The sequence below is a fragment of the Papaver somniferum genome, chromosome 7 (genome assembly GCF_003573695.1).
Source record: "Papaver somniferum cultivar HN1 chromosome 7, ASM357369v1, whole genome shotgun sequence".
In the NCBI taxonomy this organism is placed as follows: Eukaryota; Viridiplantae; Streptophyta; class Magnoliopsida; order Ranunculales; family Papaveraceae; genus Papaver; species Papaver somniferum.
Window position 1 is genome coordinate 15138994 of NC_039364.1, and position 18210 is coordinate 15157203.

The 18210-nt window shown below is 34.0% G+C and overlaps 1 protein-coding gene across 1 annotated transcript; it reads right to left on the reverse strand.

The window, feature by feature from the left end:
• Nucleotides 1-15759: 15759 nt before the first annotated feature.
• On the reverse strand, nt 15760-18102 carry LOC113296058 (nudix hydrolase 8-like). The gene is made up of 9 exons (XM_026544397.1): nt 17774-18102; nt 17399-17670; nt 17228-17293; nt 16901-17119; nt 16754-16804; nt 16619-16653; nt 16422-16530; nt 16058-16276; nt 15760-15777 (listed from the first exon to the last, which is right to left on the reverse strand). Exons 1-8 carry the CDS (start codon nt 17865-17867, stop codon nt 16082-16084), a joined length of 1041 nt encoding a protein of 346 aa, XP_026400182.1. The 5' UTR covers nt 17868-18102; the 3' UTR covers nt 15760-15777; nt 16058-16081.
• Between the last annotated feature and the right edge of the window lie 108 nt (nt 18103-18210).

Here is an 18210-nt window from a genome sequence, read left to right on the forward strand (position 1 = left end):
ATTGTAGATATTGATTGAGTTTGTTGGACTCGGTTCATGTATGTCCCTTAGCATACTTAAATAGACATTCTTAGAAGTTGGACTTGAAGAAGAAGAAAAACAACAAGATCAGAATTTGTATTTGTAGATGATGATTTTTTAGTAATCAAATCCCTTAAAAAAAAACTCCACCAAAATTGAAGTTGAAATTGAGGAAATTGAAGTGAGAATCGACATATTTATAAATCAAAAAGTTAGAAAAAATTTTGGATTTTGAAATTCACGGGGATGTTGACAAAATTTTCTTTCGTTTTCAGTTTTGTTTTTCTGATTTTTCTTATATTGGCGGAAAAGAAAGATGGAGGAGTGTGGAGTTTTATACTTGCGGGAGTATTATTGTTAACTGACAACTTGTATCAGTCATCTGTCGTGTGTTGAAATTTGGTGAACAAGTTAAGCGGATTATTCTGGATGTTGGGTCCTATTAGTGTGGTGAAAATATTAGCCGTACATATTGTAAATTGTTATTGATAAGGTAGATTGAGAATAAACTGTAATTTTGGTAATTTTCTTCTCCCCGCTCTCTTATTTTTTACCAGTTGTTATATGGCGCATGATTGTGCCGTCATTTTAATTTTCTTTGAGCCCAAAACTTCGTAGGGGTAAACAAGTTTACTAAGAGGACACCAAAATATGTATTATATAATATTCTTCGTAGTGAACTGTTATAACTGTTACACTCCATTTGCAATGTTGGGTACTTCGTCTAACAAAATACAGGCTCACTGGGAAATCAAGTGGTTTAATATATTATGGATGTTGATGAAGGTACCATCTTATCGGGGAAGGTACCAAAAATCATATAAGAGGTATTGGAAATACTTATTAGCAAACCTAAACCAATAGGTTTTAGTACCCTTCTCAGTAACCAATACCTATTAGCAATGTTGGAACATATATACTTTAATTGTCATCCGAGAACATTTGATTTGTAGACCTATAAGTACAAATTCACCCAAAAGTGCAAATAATCCATGCACGTGAACTTGGTTGTGTGGATGTGCATTGATTTAGTGATTAGAAATTTGAGAAGGAGAAAATTCTATGGGTTTCCGACTCTAGCTTCCAAGTTGTAAGCTTGTAAATTGTATTGTAGATATTTATTGAGTTTGTTGGACTCGATTCATGTATGTCCCTTGGTATATTTAAATTGACATTCTTGAATCTTTATTTAAAAGAGATAAAGTGTATGGAGTATGGACATGTATCATACAGAGACGGTTCAAAGTTTCCAAATGTGTTTTTGTTTTGTTTTAATTTCGCAAGTCTTTGATGAATTGGATGCAGGAAGCCCATATTAATATAGCTCCGGATGAGCGATATTTGTATGGATTAATGGTCTCTCATTAACCAAACACTAGTCTCAACACATTATAAGAGTGTGACTATGTGCACCCGCGGGTACAACATTTCTCTCCTCAGTATTGGATATAATTAACGGGATTTCTAGTGTTATAAATTTTATTTTATTTCGCTATTTTTTAATTTTAGTTAAACCAAACACAAGTTTCAAAATTACATTTTCTATTTATTTCTTCTTTGTTCTTCTTCTACTTCTTTTTATCTTTCATACTTGTTTGTTTATCTGTTTTGGTCTTTTTTCATTAAATTTTACAATTAAGTACATCAGATATCTAATCTTTCTTTAATCTCTGATTTTTTTTTGTTTCTTTGTCTATAATCTTATTGGATTTATATCACTTTTTTTTTCTTCAAATAAACAAACAGATCAAAGTATTTAATCCCCCTAACCACAAATCTAAATACATTGCCAAATACTTTTCTGGATATTTAAGAAACAAATTACAATTCCTTATCAGTCGTTTGAGCGACCAAAACCTTGTTTTTAATGTTCTGAGATAATCATTCAGGACCCATCACTCAAAATAACTTCATTCTCTAAAACCCCTTGAATCTTCAACAGTCAATAGAATCGTGAATGCTTCAAAAAAAAAATATATATATATATATAAGAAAATAGAACCGTCAACTAGGTTGATCAAAAATCAATGATATTCATACCCTATTGTGTATATTTGACGGGAAAGACGACATGGTGGATCGAATTTGGCTTTTAGTGGATCTCGAATTTATGGATTAGTATCTTTGATTAGATTGTTGATGCAGAAATCGCCTCTATTAACTGGAATCTACGCTCTTGCTTGAATTAACGAGGAATACGAAAAGGGATGTGGAGGAGATGGAAAATCAAACAGACACATGGGAAATATGGTAATGACACCGGGGTGCACATAGCCGGACTCTGCATTATAACACTGAAAATGCCAATCCATTTATTAATAATTGGTCTCTGAATTGGAAGCTCAAACATTCTTAAAATAATAAATCCTAGAGGATATGAGCTATTTTTGAAACATTAAAGTCATTTTTTATATGAATGTTAAAAGCTGGTATTATATTTTCTAAAGGCGGATACCAACTCAAAATGGTATAATATTTGCTAAAGCTGGTATAATATGAGTGTCACGATTACTCACCTTTAGCAATTGTGATTTTTTAAATCATGTGGATCATGAATTATTTTCGAACAACAATGAAGTTTTTTTTATCACGGTTCATTCACTGAACCTATAAGTTTGAGTTCGACACTATATTTTGTGATTATAATTTGAAGCCCAGTTTGTTGGCTTATTGTTATTGTAAAGTTTATAATATCATGCAAACTCTATCTTGTCGGCTTATCGTTATTATAAATGCAATAAATCGTAGATTCACCAAGCGTACAAATCAAAGATAGTACTGCTTGTGCATTACAAAATAAGATTACATCAATTAGCAAATTTCTTCACAATAATCTTCTGCATTCAAGAATTTCGTTCAACGAAATTGGAAAGTCTTGTATCAAAGATTTATAAACTAAGATTTGATTAAAGTACTTATCATGGATAGCACCATCATCAAAGGTGCATTTATTGTAGTTATCCCTTTATATTTTTCTTCTTCCGTTGAGGTTTCGTCCCAATAGATTTTTTCTTTTCATGGTTTTAACGAGGTAACATGTATGTGTCATACACTGATTGAGTCTTTACATGCTTATGCAATTTCATGTTTTTTCATTTCTGAGTTTCCCAAGATTTATTTGTAATGACTTAGCCATGATGGTTATCAAAGGGAGTGTTATAACCCAATATTTATTATTAATAAAATGCCATTGTATTTAACATTGAGGTTTTCTAGTACTTGGGTAGAAATATCATGTAACCTATAAATAGAGATTTAAACTCCATGTAATTATACACATAATAATATAATTCTTTTTCAATCCTCCGTTCTTTCTACTTTCTGTCTCTTCTTTATTTCTTGAAAAAAATTAATTTTTCTAAAACAGTAAAATGCATAATGAGATATAAAAAAAAATCAAACATTTAGTTCATAATTTTTCTTTCTCTTGTGCTGCTCGAGCATTTTGATCTAGCATCATCACAACCAAACATTTGACATATGGATGGTTCTGATGATACTTGCTAAAACACTTGATTAATAAATCAAAAGCTTGTCTGAATTAAAGTAACTACTAGTTAAATGCCATTCATATTCCATATATTTGGTTGTGGTGGTGCTTGATGAAAAAAATGCTCAAGTAGTCCGCGAGTGGTGTATCTTCCCCAAAAACTCATCGTGAAAAACTCTCTCTTTCCCAAAAACTCTGAAACGAAAACATTCTCCGCCTGAATCTTCTCTGCGCAAATCAATCAACACCCAAGTTCTATTACACCATGTTTCACACTGCTAGTCTTTTATGTTGTTGATTCTCTTGCGATTTTTTCAGGGTTTGTTTTATAGATCTGTGATTGTTGATGTAGTTATGGTTTGTGATCTATCTCGGAGAAGAAATCATAACATGTCATCATTTTTAGTCCTGGTTTATGAAAAACTCTAGTGTAGCACAGATAAGAAGAAAGCAAACTAGTTACTGGGTTTTAAGATAAGGTTTAAGTTTCGTCAAAAACTTAATAAAAACCTGATTCTAGGATCAAGAATTTAGAGTTTGATAATTGATAATAAAATTGATAATTGATTAATAATTATGTATTCTCAAAACAAGAAGGCACGGCCTTTAAATAGGTTCTCAAGAACCAACTAAAAGAAAAGAAAAATGAAATCTAACTAAACTAGGAAAGTAAAGGACTTACAAAGAAAGTAAACCAAACAGTTGTATGGGATCAACTGTCATAGTTGATACATGTTCCAGAGATCAACTGTCATAGTTGATACACGCTCCAGGGGCTGGTCAACTGCCATAGTTGATACATAGAAAGATGTACTACATCAGTCCCCCCTTCTTGAAAGAAACTCGTCATCGAGTTAATGAATAGAAAGAACTTCATTCTCTCCATGAAAAGTAAATTTTCTTGCACATTGAAGATAATAGAGATGTTCCAATTTGATGGAAGATCAATAACATATACATTATCACTGATTTTCTTAAAAATCTTGAATGGTCCATATTTCTTCATCTTATTCTTGTTGTAAGTTCCAGTAGGAAATCTTTATTTTCTGAGGTGAATCATAACAATTCTCCTTCATCAAAAGTCTTAAGTCTTTTATGTTGATTTGCATCTTCCTTGTACTTGTGATTAGAATCTGCAAGCTTTGACTTTACTTCTTGATGTATGAGTGAAGCTTTCTCAATAAAATTGTCTGCCTTATCATTTGATTTATGTATCTTAGGAAGCACCACCAAATCTAAAATATGATTAGGAACCTTAGAATAAACAATCTCAAAAGTTGTCTTACCTGTGGATTTATTAACCGAAGTGTTATAAGAAAATTCCATATTTGGAAGAAAATTGTCCAATTGCTTCTATTTTCTTTCAATAACTTTGGCTCTAATCAGATTTCCTAAAGATCGATTAACCACCTCAGTTTGTCCATCTGTTTGAGGGTGAGCAGTTGTACTATACTGAAGTTTTGTTCCCAAACGCATCCATAAAGACTTCCAAAAGTAGCTCAAAAATTTAGTGTCTCGATCAGAAGTAATTGTCTTGGGAATTCCATGTAAACGTACCACCTCTTTGAAGAATAAATAAGCAACATTGGAGGCATCTGTAGTTTTCTTGCAGGCTATGAAGTGAGCCATTTTTGAGTAACGATCAACTACCACCATAATAGAATCATTCCCTCTGGAAGTACGTGGTAGACCAAGCACAAAATATGCTAATATCCAACCAAGGAGCATCTGAAATTGGAAGTGGAGTATACAAACCTGTGTTTTCAATAGTGCCTTTAGATTGCTGGCAAACCATGCATTTTTGTACGTACTTTTGAACGTCACGTGTAAGAAAAGGCAAGAAATAACGTTCTTCAACCAAATTTATAGTTTTGTCACGTCCAAAATGTCCACCAAGGCCAGTGCCACGTAATTCTTGGATTAGATGAAGACGTAGAGAACCTTATGGTATACATAAACGATTCCCTTTAAAAATAAATCGTTCTTGAATGAGAAAACATCAACACTGACTGTTGAAGAGCCACACTTGTCCCATAGTTGCTGAAAATCTTTGTCTTCACTATACATATCCTTTAAGAAATCAAAAGCTAAACTCTCATGTTTGAGAGTGACAAGAAGATGAGCTCTTCTACTCAAAGCATCGGCTACCTGATTCAGTTTTCCACTCTGATGTTTAATAGAAAATGTGTACTGATTGATAGTAGATAACCATCTATCATGCATTCGATTGACCTTCGTTGAAGTTTTAAAAAACTTAAGAGCTTGATTATCAGTATTCACAACAAACTCACTGTGAATAAGATAAGATGCCAATTCTTAAGAGCTTGAACAAGAAAAATTAATTCCAACTCATAAGTAGACCACTTCTTCCTTGTATCTGATTCTTTTCACTATAGTATGCAACTGGATGTCCTTCTTGATATAATACATCACATATACCAACAATAGAAGCATCACAGTGTATCTTAATGGTTTATCAACATTTGGCATGGCAAGAACAGGAGCGCTACACAACTTTTCCTTGAGTAAATTAAAGCTTTTATCTGCTTCTTCAGTCCATTCAAAAGTATCACGCTTCAAACAATTTGTCAAACCAGCTGCGATAGTACTAAAATTCCTCACAAATCTTCTATAGAAAGAAGTTAATCCACAAAAACTCCGTACTTCACGTATAGAAGTTGGAACAGGCCAATCAAAAATTGCTTTTATCTTAGAATCATCCACTGAAATACCAGTATCTGACACAATATAGCCTAAGAAAGTGACTCGGTTTGTAAAGAATGTGCACTTCTTTCAGTTCACATACAAAACATTGTCTTGAAGTGCCTTAAAAACTTGAGATAAATGTGTAAGATGTTCTTCCTCACTGTTGCTAAAGATTAAGATGTCATCAAAATATACAATGACAAATTTTCCAAGAAAAGGTTGCAAAACTTGATTCGTGAGACGCATAAAGGTGCTAGAATCATTAGGTAAACCAAAAGGCATTACCAACCATTCATATAAGCCTTCTTTTGTCTTGAGTATTGTCTTCCACTCATCACATTCACGGATACGTATTTGATGATACCCACAACGCAAATCAAGCTTTGTAAACACTTTAGCACCAGAAAGCATATCAATCATGTCATCAATTCTTGGTATGGGAAACCTATATGGTATAGTAACTCTGTTTAATACAGTCTATACATATACGATGTCCACCATCCTTCTTGTATACTAAAAAGGCCGGACTAGCACAAGGACTTTTGCTAAGTCTTATCAAACATTTTTGTAACAAATCATCAACCTGAACTTGTAATATATCATGCCCTTTAGGACTTAACCTATAATGAGGTTGATTATGAATAGAAGTTTCAGGAATGAAGTCTATCTGATGTTGTAAATCTCTAAGTGGAGGTAAAATAATTGGTAACTTAGCAGGAAATAAGTCAGTAAAAGAAGAAAATAAAGGTTTTACCTTGTCTGGAATCTCCACCATAGGTTTAGTAACTTCATGAGAGCTCAAAGAATGAGTGTTCAAAGAATGAACAATTGTAACTACTAACGCAGTCGTCTTCTTGTTTGTTGGTTCTCTGAGTGAAAAAGAAGATTGTAAAGGCCACAAAACTTTGGTAAATCCTTCATGAACAAAGGTATAAGTATTCTCATAACAGTTATGAACAACACGAATATCATACTTCCATGGTCTTCCCAACAATACACTTGCCGCGGTCATGTTAATAACATCACACAAAACATAATCTTAATAGCCAGGGAAAGAAATTTTTACTAAGCATTGATGAGTGATTTTCTGAGTGGAAGAGATATTTACCCAACCAACTAAATATGGTTTTGGATGAAAAGTAACAGGTAAACCAAGCTTCTCAACCAATTTTGCAGAAACATAGTTTTCTGTACTTCCACTATCAATTATCATGTTGCAAAGATTCTCCTCAATGATACAATGAGACTTAAGAATATGATACCTTTGTGTAATACATGGTTCAGTGATTAAAACTGGTCGAATTACTCCAAGAAAATCTGCATCATAAGTCTCATATTCTTGTAAATAATTAAACTCATCATCTCTTAGTTCTTCTTCTTCTTGTGTTTCTTCTTGATTTTCATTATTGTAAGCATGAAACTTGCGACAATCACTAGAAGTATGTCCAGTTTGGTTGCACTTGTTACATCTATCTCTTCGAAACTTTGAATAGGGATTAGAGGGTTTAGATAATGGTGTAAATTGTTGTTGAAATTGATTAACTCTAGCATTTCGAACAACATCTCGTTGTGGATTAGCTGAGGTGGCTTAGCAGATGGTATATTCATCATTGGAGCAGTGTCTAAAGGAACATATGTTGTTTGTTGTTGCTGATATGGTTGGCTTGCACTTCAGTCATGTGGATCAACAAAGACAGTTGATCTCTGTGAATATGGATCAACAACGACTGTTGAACCCTTTTCACCCTGGTAACCATAAGACTAGTTATATGGTCTGGAAGCTTTGTAAAAATATTGATAACGAGCTTGTCGTGGATTTGCTTGGCGAGAAGTACTGAGCACACACATTTCAACTTTAAGAGCTCGATGTATCGCTTCAACCATTGTAAACGCTGATTGTTTCATCCCTTGTTGAATTAAATTATTCAAACCATCTATAAAGCGTGCAACTAATTGTTCTTCAGTTTCTTTTAATTGGTTATGAGCAACCAAACCGTAGAACTCAGCTACATATTCTTCAACCAATCTAGCTCCTTGTCGACATTTTTGAAGCTTGATAAACATTTGTTGCTTATAATCTTTTGGTAAAAACTTGTCTGTTAATAAACCTCTCATGCGAGTCCAAGTACATATAGGGGGTTTGTGATACTTATCTCGATCTTCACATAATTTTCCCCACCAAGATGCAGCTTCACCTTTCAGTTTATAGGCTACCAGTTTTACTCTAGAAGATTCAGGGACGTCCATGAATTTGAAAAAGGACTCGACCTCATAAATCCAGTCCAGTAATCCTTCAATTTGTAAACCACCATGAAAATAAGGTATATCAGCCTTTAATTTGTATTCTGGTAGATTTCCATAAGAATTCATAGTAGAGTTTAATCTCTTTTCGTCCATCCACTTTTGTGATTCTTGTTCCTCGACTTTGTCATCTTCATCAAGGTTGATAGTCACATTAACTGGGGTTTTTGGAGTGTTAAGAAAACCATGTACTGGCTCTTTGTGTTGAAGGATATGAGAAACATTGTCAGGAATAGAAGTGTTCTGAACTAAATAACCAGTTTTTGTTTCATCGTATTTCTTTTCTCATGTCTTCTTTTCTCATTCTTCCTTATCATCATTTAATTTAGGCATATCTTTGTCATCCAGTCCTGCATGTTTCCATAACTTGTCTATATACTCTCCATAAAATACTAACATCTTTTCGATAGTATCCAATTTATCTGTTAGAGTTTTGATGCTAGTTTCACTGGTTTCAAATTTGTTTTCGAGAGAAGTTTTAAGATTAGCGATTGATGTCTTCAAGAGTTCTTTCATCATAGCTTTGATATCAGTTTTTCCATTGAAAAGAAAAATAGGGTTTTGAGTTTGCGGAAGCTGTGTAAGGATCTATTTCTAGATAAAAATATAAAAACTCTGTATCTGATACCAACTAGTGTAGCACGGATAAGAAGAAAGCAAACTAATTACTGGGTTTTAAGATAGGGTTTAAGTTTCGCCAAAAACTTAATAAAAACCTGCTTCTAGGATCAAGAATTTAGAGTTTAATAATTGATAATAAAATTGATAATTGATTAATAATTATGTATTCTCAAAACAAGAAGGCATGGCCTTTAAATAGGTTCTCAAGAACCGACTAAAAGAAAAGAAAAAGGAAATCTAACTAAACTAGGAAAATAAAGGACTTTCAAAGCAAGTAAACCAAACAGTTGTATGGGATCAACTGCCATAGTTGATACACGTTCCAGATATCAACTGTCATAATTGATACACACTCCATGGGTCAAATTCTATAGTTGATACATTGAATGATGTACTATATCAAACTCGAAGTAACATTTTCATCTTCATCAACTCTAAAAAGATCTGTGATTTTCTCCGATGTTGGGAAAGATCGGATTTCAATTACTCTCTTTCTAGGTCTATGTGATCTTCCTGTTTTGGGGTATTTCATCGATCTACTTTTCTTAGATGTAGATTTGTTTCAACTAGTAGTTTCAGTTTTAGGATTTTAGAGCAGGTCCTCAAAAGCCACCAGAGGCAGCAATATGTTCTAAGGCACCATCAAGAGCACCAGAGACACCGACAATTCATAGTTTCAGATCGATTCCGATAATTAATAACCGACCGATTTCAATCCGTGATGATCGATTTATGTCCTCTTTGGTATTGTACTGTTACTTTGAAAAAAACTTTTGACAAATGGGTGGATCTTTGGATACTTTTATACCTAGTTCATATGTTTTACCATGTTTATAGAAACACCCTTGTGGATCTTTGGATCTTAACACTTTTACAGATTGTAGGTTTCTTATATTGGCTGGATGCTTTACTTTTAATCCAAACTAGGCCATTTAAACTTAATCTACTTCTTAGAGTTGGTTGAAATGGTTAGGATTCTGCTTTAGTTTAAGTCTTGTAACTTTGTTGTTGAATGGCCTGATTGTGATTGTGTTTGTTGTCTTCTTGAGATACTTGTAATTGACGGAAATTTCCTGGTTGAGTCTGTAATCTCTACCGATTTTAAATCGGATTATTATTATCAGTACAGTTGAGGCTTGCCTCTTTTTCGACAAAAACGAGAATAAAATATCTTCCTATCTAGTCTACCTACGTGACTTAAAATATGCCATGTTACCCAGTTTCCATCTCACAATACAATGTATGATTGTTGACAATAATTTACCTCATTGTCATACTATTTCTGTTATTAAAAATATCTCACGTGATCTAAATTTTCAAGATTCCTAATTGGGGTACTAAATTTCCTGGGGTGCACCAATTCTTTTTTTTTTTATGCAAAGGGTGCACCAATTCCTTATCAATATATATTTTGTCCTATATGTGTTTTTGTACACCCCAAGCAATTTGTACCCTTATTAGGGGCTTTGCAAGTTTCGTCTGTCCTATGATCTGAAATCAACAAAGTAAACGAAAACTTGTTATGTGATCCATATTCGTTTTTTCCTGTGACCTGAAATTAATAGAGTGACCTTAGGCTAAATTCATCTTGTAGTCTACAATTTTCCATCATAATCCAAAACTTACCTCTACGGCTCCAATATCGCAATGCATCACAATTTATTTGTGAGATGCAACTACCCGAGACCTCCATGAATCAAAATTTGCACAATGATCTAAAACATGCCATTATTACTCAAAATCTTTCCTGTAATCAAAATTATAAGTCCAGTTTTGTGCATATTCTCAGGCGAATAGACACATTTGATATGTCAGTTTTATCTTTGATCTAATTTTATCATTTGTCAATTAGCTACTTAACCGATCAAATGGCAATTTCAAATTAACATTTTATATACATAAAATTGGTTAAAAAGACCAAAATCAACAATTCCTGGATGAAAAAGACATGTAAAATTTGATCTTGTTTAAATGGACGAGAATGTAAAAATAGCCAGGATGTAAACAGTTTCATCCTACCCATTTTGAAATATTTTTTTCTTATTTTCAATTTACATCAGGATGCATCCAGTTTCATCCTCGTTCTTTTTTAAGTTTAAGTCAAATTAGCATTTCATCCATATTAATTTTTACTCGTCCATTAGAACCATGTTTTAAAAATATTTTTACAAATGACCCATTTTCCGTTTTATATGCGGAAGTGCCCACAAAGTCAGATGCCACAGACCCAATTTGTGTATTGCTATTTGACCTATGATCCGCAAGGTGACTCGGGGTTTGTTGAGTGACACCAAATATACGTCCATCCTAACCTATGTTCCGCAAGGTGACTCAGGGTTTGTTGAGTGACACCAAACATGCCTCTGAATCTGTTTTGCGACCCAAATTTACTTGGTAAGGAATTTTTTGATTTTCGCTGACGTAAATTTCACGTCTTACGACTCTTAACTGAAAAACGTGGGTTGTAACAAAATTCAAACAAGATCCTCGAAAATGTTTGATAAACCGGCGAGATTGGGGTATATCCAGATTAATTGGGGTATACTCATTTTATTCCTACCCAAACTAGCGTGAGGTGTCTAAAAGGTGTTAAAAGACCAAACTGCCCATACTAAAAAACCATGCCGACCAAAACATATTAAGAAAAAAAAATCAAAAATTTTCTTCTACACTCTAACTATACATGTGAAATCAAAAAAAAGAAAACGAAGAATCAAAACAAACCAAAAATCGGCAAGGTATTTTTTGTCGACCTTGCCGACTAAAATATAGTCGGCATGGTATAAGTTTGAATACCATGCCGACTTTTCATCTCTAAAATTAGCAGTTACAAGGTCGGCGGGATATCCATCTCTATACCTTGCCGACTATATTTTAGTCGGCAGGTTATGAAATTAATACCTTGCCGACTAATCATGCATTTGTAACACCTTCTCTGTATGTCAAAAATCCCATAATCGGCAAGGTATTTTTTTTATCGACCTTGCCGGCCATAAGTGGTCGGCATGTTCTTCATCCGCAGACCTTGCCGGCCAGATATAGTCGACATGTTCTTCATCCGTAGACCTTGTCGACTTTTCATATTTTCAGAACTGAAAATGTTGATTCCTTCTATAATTTTGAGTATAAAATCACCCAGCAGCTCTACAATCCCATATTTATAAGTGTTTGATACGATTTCATTTCCGATACAAGTAGAATTCAAAAAAAAAAAAACAAAAAAAAATCTACCCATATCCATGAGTTCAATCTAATATAAAACCTAATTCCAAAATTTCAATCAACTAATTAACTAACTAAATTAATTACCCTAATCGCATTTATTAGTGTTAATTAATCAAGGATAGATTAGCCATTTTTGTAAATATGTGGATAAGGGGCTTTGTGTTTTACTTCAAAATGACCTTATTTTGTCTCATTTGGTATACCCCAATTAATTTGGGTATACCCCAATCAAGCCAGGTTTAATAATAGGCATCCAAAGAAATGAATCAAAAAGATAGAAAGTCAAGAATGGAATTCAAATACTATCTAACAAAAGCCATAGTTCTTAAAAAGAAAAACCATTTACCAAATAAAGCTAAGATTTGTGTCTGATCAAAAAAGTAAGAAAAAGTGAAACTTATGCAATCCCGGGAGGTTCCAAACGTATAGTGGAACTTTCATTATTGCAATGCTTTGACATGGTACGGTAAGTAAATACCTAACGAAAGGACGACATGCCTAATAAAAGTACAACCATGTTACGATGGAGAGACATTTTGTTTGGCATGTCCCCCAAATATTAGGTGGCCATGTACGTAACTATGGGCCGTGTACCTTCATATTGCTTGCACAACATTGCAGCGATCTGATGGCAGAGTGAAAAAAGAGAAGACGACGATCACTTGTCCAAAATATGAGTTCAATTGCACTGTTGAAGGAGTGCAATCCGAAAAATAGTTTTAGAGTTTTAGGGAATAATGGGATTGTCCTGAAATTGATTTCTGGGTCACATTACTCTGCAGTTGGATTACTGTGTCGCCATTTCTAATATTGCTAATAGGGCTACCAGATTACAGGGAGAGGTAACACAGTGGCACACTCCATGCAAGAAAAGTGTTTGTATGAGTTTTAGTACCCTTCCTGTTGTAATCTAGCACCTTATTAGCAGCCGTACGATTTTTTTGAACTAAAATATGAACCGTCCGATACTATTTTCGTTTTTGGAGAAGAGATATTATCGGTTTTCATTCTAACATAAAATAGATTAAACTGAAAAATTGATAGTAATTCTTTTTTTTACAAACGAAGGAAGTATTCATTAGATAGCTGGTAATACGTTTGTCAAATGTATTGGGCAGGTTATATTTTTTGTTTACGGTCATATACATATAGGTGCAGTTGATAAGTAGAATAACTGATCCAGGAAATTCCTACCACAGATAAGCCCATAGCTTATAGATGGTGTCAGTCGGTGGATTCAGTTTTGGTTCAGAGAATACTAGCACATGCACTTATCATTATTTCATTAGAAACCTGGCCATGTGCCATCTGCTGACCTCCCCACAATTCTAGGTACAATAATTTTCACAAAATGGGTTAAAAAGACCAAAATAAACAATTTCTGAGTGAAAAGGACATTTAGATTTTAATACTGTTTAAATGGACAAAAATGTAAAAATAGTCAGGATATAAACAGTTTCATCCTGCCTATTTTCAAAAAAAATTTCTTATTTTTAATTTACATCAGGATGTTTCCAGTTTCATCCTTGCTATTTTTTAAGTTAAAGTCAGGATGAATCCAGTTTTATCCTTGTTATTTTTTAAGTTAAAGTCATGATGAATCCAGTTTCATCCTTGCTATTTTTTTGGTTTCCATTTCACCCATAATAATTTTTATTTGTCCATTTGAACCATGTTTTAAAAATATTTGGACAAATAAGTAATTTTCCGAATAATTTTCGCCGGTTATTGTTTACAGGTCCTCAGACCTCAGTATTACCTGGGCGTGACCTTACATTGCATGATTGGAAACATCTATAAGGGAACGTCTCAAGGCATCATGCATGCACTTAAAAATGCCACCGACAAGCAAATAAATTAATTTCATTTGCAGGATTATATGCAGCAAGCTGATGGTTGAAAATCACAAGATTTCAAGAATAAAAATGAAGGTTGAAAAACTGAAAAGTTGACCCCCTAGCCTGAGGTGGTCATTGGCGTGAGTATAGCAAATAAAGGTGGCAAATTTCAAATTAAATTAATCAAGAGCACGTGTAGATGTAGGTATTTGTCACTGTCTGATAGACATAGAGAGTGTATAAGGTTACGTGGTACAAAAATGAAGTCATGTACCACGCACATTCTTTACTTTTTTTTTTTTTGTATTATTTTAGCAACAAAGTATATGTTGTTTTTTTAGTGAATTTTTTTTTATGTAAAAGTACAGGTTCATCCGATATAGCCCACTAGAGGATATTAAATTTAAATTAATCATATCTTGATTGATTACTATTGAATCATTTTTTGATTAATATGGAAAAAACAACCACTAATCACGCTTTTTGGGTAGCTACTTAATTGCATTAATGCGTACGACGAAAAGTGCCACATTAAAGTAATGCAAAGGGGATCCGGTCATAGCTAAACGGGTCCAGATCGTCTGTACCACTGCTTGGGTGTGCCCTATGTGCCACACCAATAAAAACACGGTATTTTTTCTTGGATTTGTAATATCTTCTTTAACTAATTAATTATTTTTCCTAATCGATTAGTGTTGTATAAGTAGAAAATCTATTTAGTTAGTCATGGTTAATGAGAGGAATGATGTGGCGTGTTTCTATTGGTATGGTACATAGGGCACACACAAGCAGTGGCACAGACGATCTCGACCCTAGCTAAACAGTGTGATTCTTGATTAGGACATTGTTGCATATAAAGTTGGAAAACTGTTTATGCACTATTGCACCTTGACAACAAAAATTTGTACGGTCTTTTACGAGGAAAACAAACACCGTGAGTTTGCAAATGGATAAAAATAACAAAAAACGTAACAGTTTATAGCACGGGTCGTATTTTTGACAAATCGTTAACGAAAATATTTTATCCAACAGTTTATAGCACTAAAACTGTAAACTATGGGAAATTTGGAGGTAATTGAAAAGGATTTGACATAGTCGTTGTCAACAACGCATGGTTTACATGCAACAATACCCGCATATGACGTAGAGATTGAACAAGAAGGAAGGTCAAATATGACATCTCAGTTGCACATGAAAAAGGAATAACATATGGATGGCTTTGGTCCTTCAAATTGTCATGATTTCTGGAACAAAGAATGCCAAATACATCATCACCTCAACCCAAAACCATGCGCAACGAAATGGCAGTTATTGACTCTTGTGTGTCTTCATGGACTCCCTCAACATCGGATTTCAATTTTTAAGTCACGAGGCATGACCTCATGTCCATATCAATATATATCATACTTAAAACTCATGGTGCGTAAGGCCTGAATTTTGCCTCAAATTGTACGAAACTTGGCATCAGGCTATGGGGGAATAACTCTTCCATCATTGATCGACAATCACAAGCTAGCCCAAGGCTGAGAGGCTGATATTGGTTTGTTTTCCACTTTCTTGTAAAAATAGTGCACCCTAGATTTCATCAATATTCATCCATGTGAGTGACCAAACAAAAATTTCTGATGAATTAAATTTATTATCTACTTAATTTGTTTTGATATTTATACCTTTGGTGCTAGTTTACACAGATAACTTTAATATCAGTGGAATCTTTTAACATGATGCTATTTTTCTTCTTCTTATGCACATTGATCATGCATCTTAGAGAAGTCACAAAGTTTTTCGGTAAATCAATTCGTTTCAAAGATAACCGTGAGAAAAACAGAAAAATAAATCTAGTCGAGGCACTTACGCATCTTAAGAATGATTGATATCATCAATACAATTTCTTCACCATCTCATGGTTGTAGTAGAGATGAGACAATTTTCCATCAAATTTTGATGTTAAATGATGATTAATAAAACCACTGTAATTATTTTCGTAGGCCGCGGCACAAATATCAATCACCCTCTTCGACATATGATCTTCTTCGTAGAAGGATTGGCTAAGAAATTCATCAAGATTCATCCACTGTGTCCAAACCAAAATTATTAACGAATTAGAACTTGATTTAATAGTATGAAATGAATAATGTTAATTTGATTCAAGTACATTTTTTATGTGCATAACAGCGTCATGACCATGCACTGATCTGCGGCATAGCACTAGTAATTACCTTTGCTGCTTGTATCTCCTTCTCGTCAATCCTTATGTCACATGATAAAGGCTTAAGCATGCACACAAAGAACAAATCTGATTGCTCGAAAGCCACCTTGTGGACGTGCCTAGCAAATTCCAATTTAAAGTTGGATTTTCCATGGTTTTGTAGAATAATCGATGGGTTTATCAAGATGGAAAACAGTACTTTCTTACCTAAATGCTACCACTTCTAAGAACTCCGTATCGATCTGAACATAAAAGATGCAAATGTTAGTAAACAAGAGTTCTCGATTAATCTTTCGAAGAATATAATGATGAAGTACTAGCTAAGTTTTGATCATGTCTTACCCCAGTTTCTTCCTTCACTTCTCTTACAACTCCTGAGAATATCTCTTCAGACTACAAAAAAAGAATAATATGAGTACACAACAAACGGAGTTGGGAGTCCGTTATGGCATGTTGGCAAAATAGAATTAGAATTGATACTAGTTGTACCTTGTTGATAAAACCAGTAGGCAATTTCCATACACCCGAGCATTGACATGGGCATACATTTTCTTGGACAACCAAAACCTCTTTATTTTCATTCATCACGAATCCTCCAACACCAATTTGATGAGTTGGACCATCAGGAAGACTACAAGGTTCATCATTTGGTATCCAGTATGTCAACATTATATACCCACGGTCCGCATGGTGATAATCAAAACCCTCCTGAAGAAAATTGTTGGCGACAAATCAATGTTAAAGTAACATTTTTCCGGCGGATGATGTGCACAGCGAGTACAAGTATTTGATCGAGTTAGAATCCATGTTAGTTACCTTAATAGCAACTGGGACAAGATCTGCATGTTCTTGCAATATCTTGAGCCATACTCCCTTCTTACCCTGCATCATTATTGTTTGAAATGGTGCACATATACGTAATTTCCCAATGCATATAGAAGAGCATATTAATTTCATTGATTGCAATTTTTTGAAGGAGATATTAACCTTAAGTTTCCAGTTGGAGAGTGAAGTGCGAAGAATGGATGCAAATGCGTTTGCTTCTGAGGGTAAGTGCTCTGGCTCGATGATTACACCACCATATTCATCGTCATACGCGTCAAGAAGTAGTCCGAGGCTAGACCCTGAGCTGAGAACTGTTGATAATGATAATTTAGAAGAAATGACTCCAATTCCTTTCCGACCTTTTCCATTTCTTCCTTGGAAGTTCTTACATCCACCATAAGAAGACGTCGGCTTGAGACATTCCGGTGAATTACCTTAAAATATAGAAATGAAACAAGTATTAGTCATGTAATTAATGATCAAAAGAAGAAACAAAAAATATTGAAGAACTAAAAGAAGAAACTCTCGAACTCAAACCGTTAACTAATCTTGCCGGAATGTTAGAATTCCGCTCATGAGTCGTTAAACGATATCTATATGAGCCAGACGAATTTAAACTCAATATCGTCATCACCACTGCTACAAAACACTAGTGCTAACATGGTACAAGATATATAGGTGTAACAGCAGCATATGGGTCTGCAAATTGGTGATCAAAAGAATTAAGTTATGCTGGAATCTTGTGAGAGACATACATATACGCAAGTAGGAGCCATGAAATTACATTAAATTAGTCCATTTCTATAATTTAATTTTTGTTCTTGTTGGTTAAGATTTCATTTGGTAATCCCATATATTAATCTTTAAGGGAGACACTGAAACAAAGAGAGAACAAAAACGGGTCAGTTTAAGAAATGAAAAAGAGATAGTAATTGGTTGCAAGAAGAAGAGAATAATTTGGGCATATTTATAAA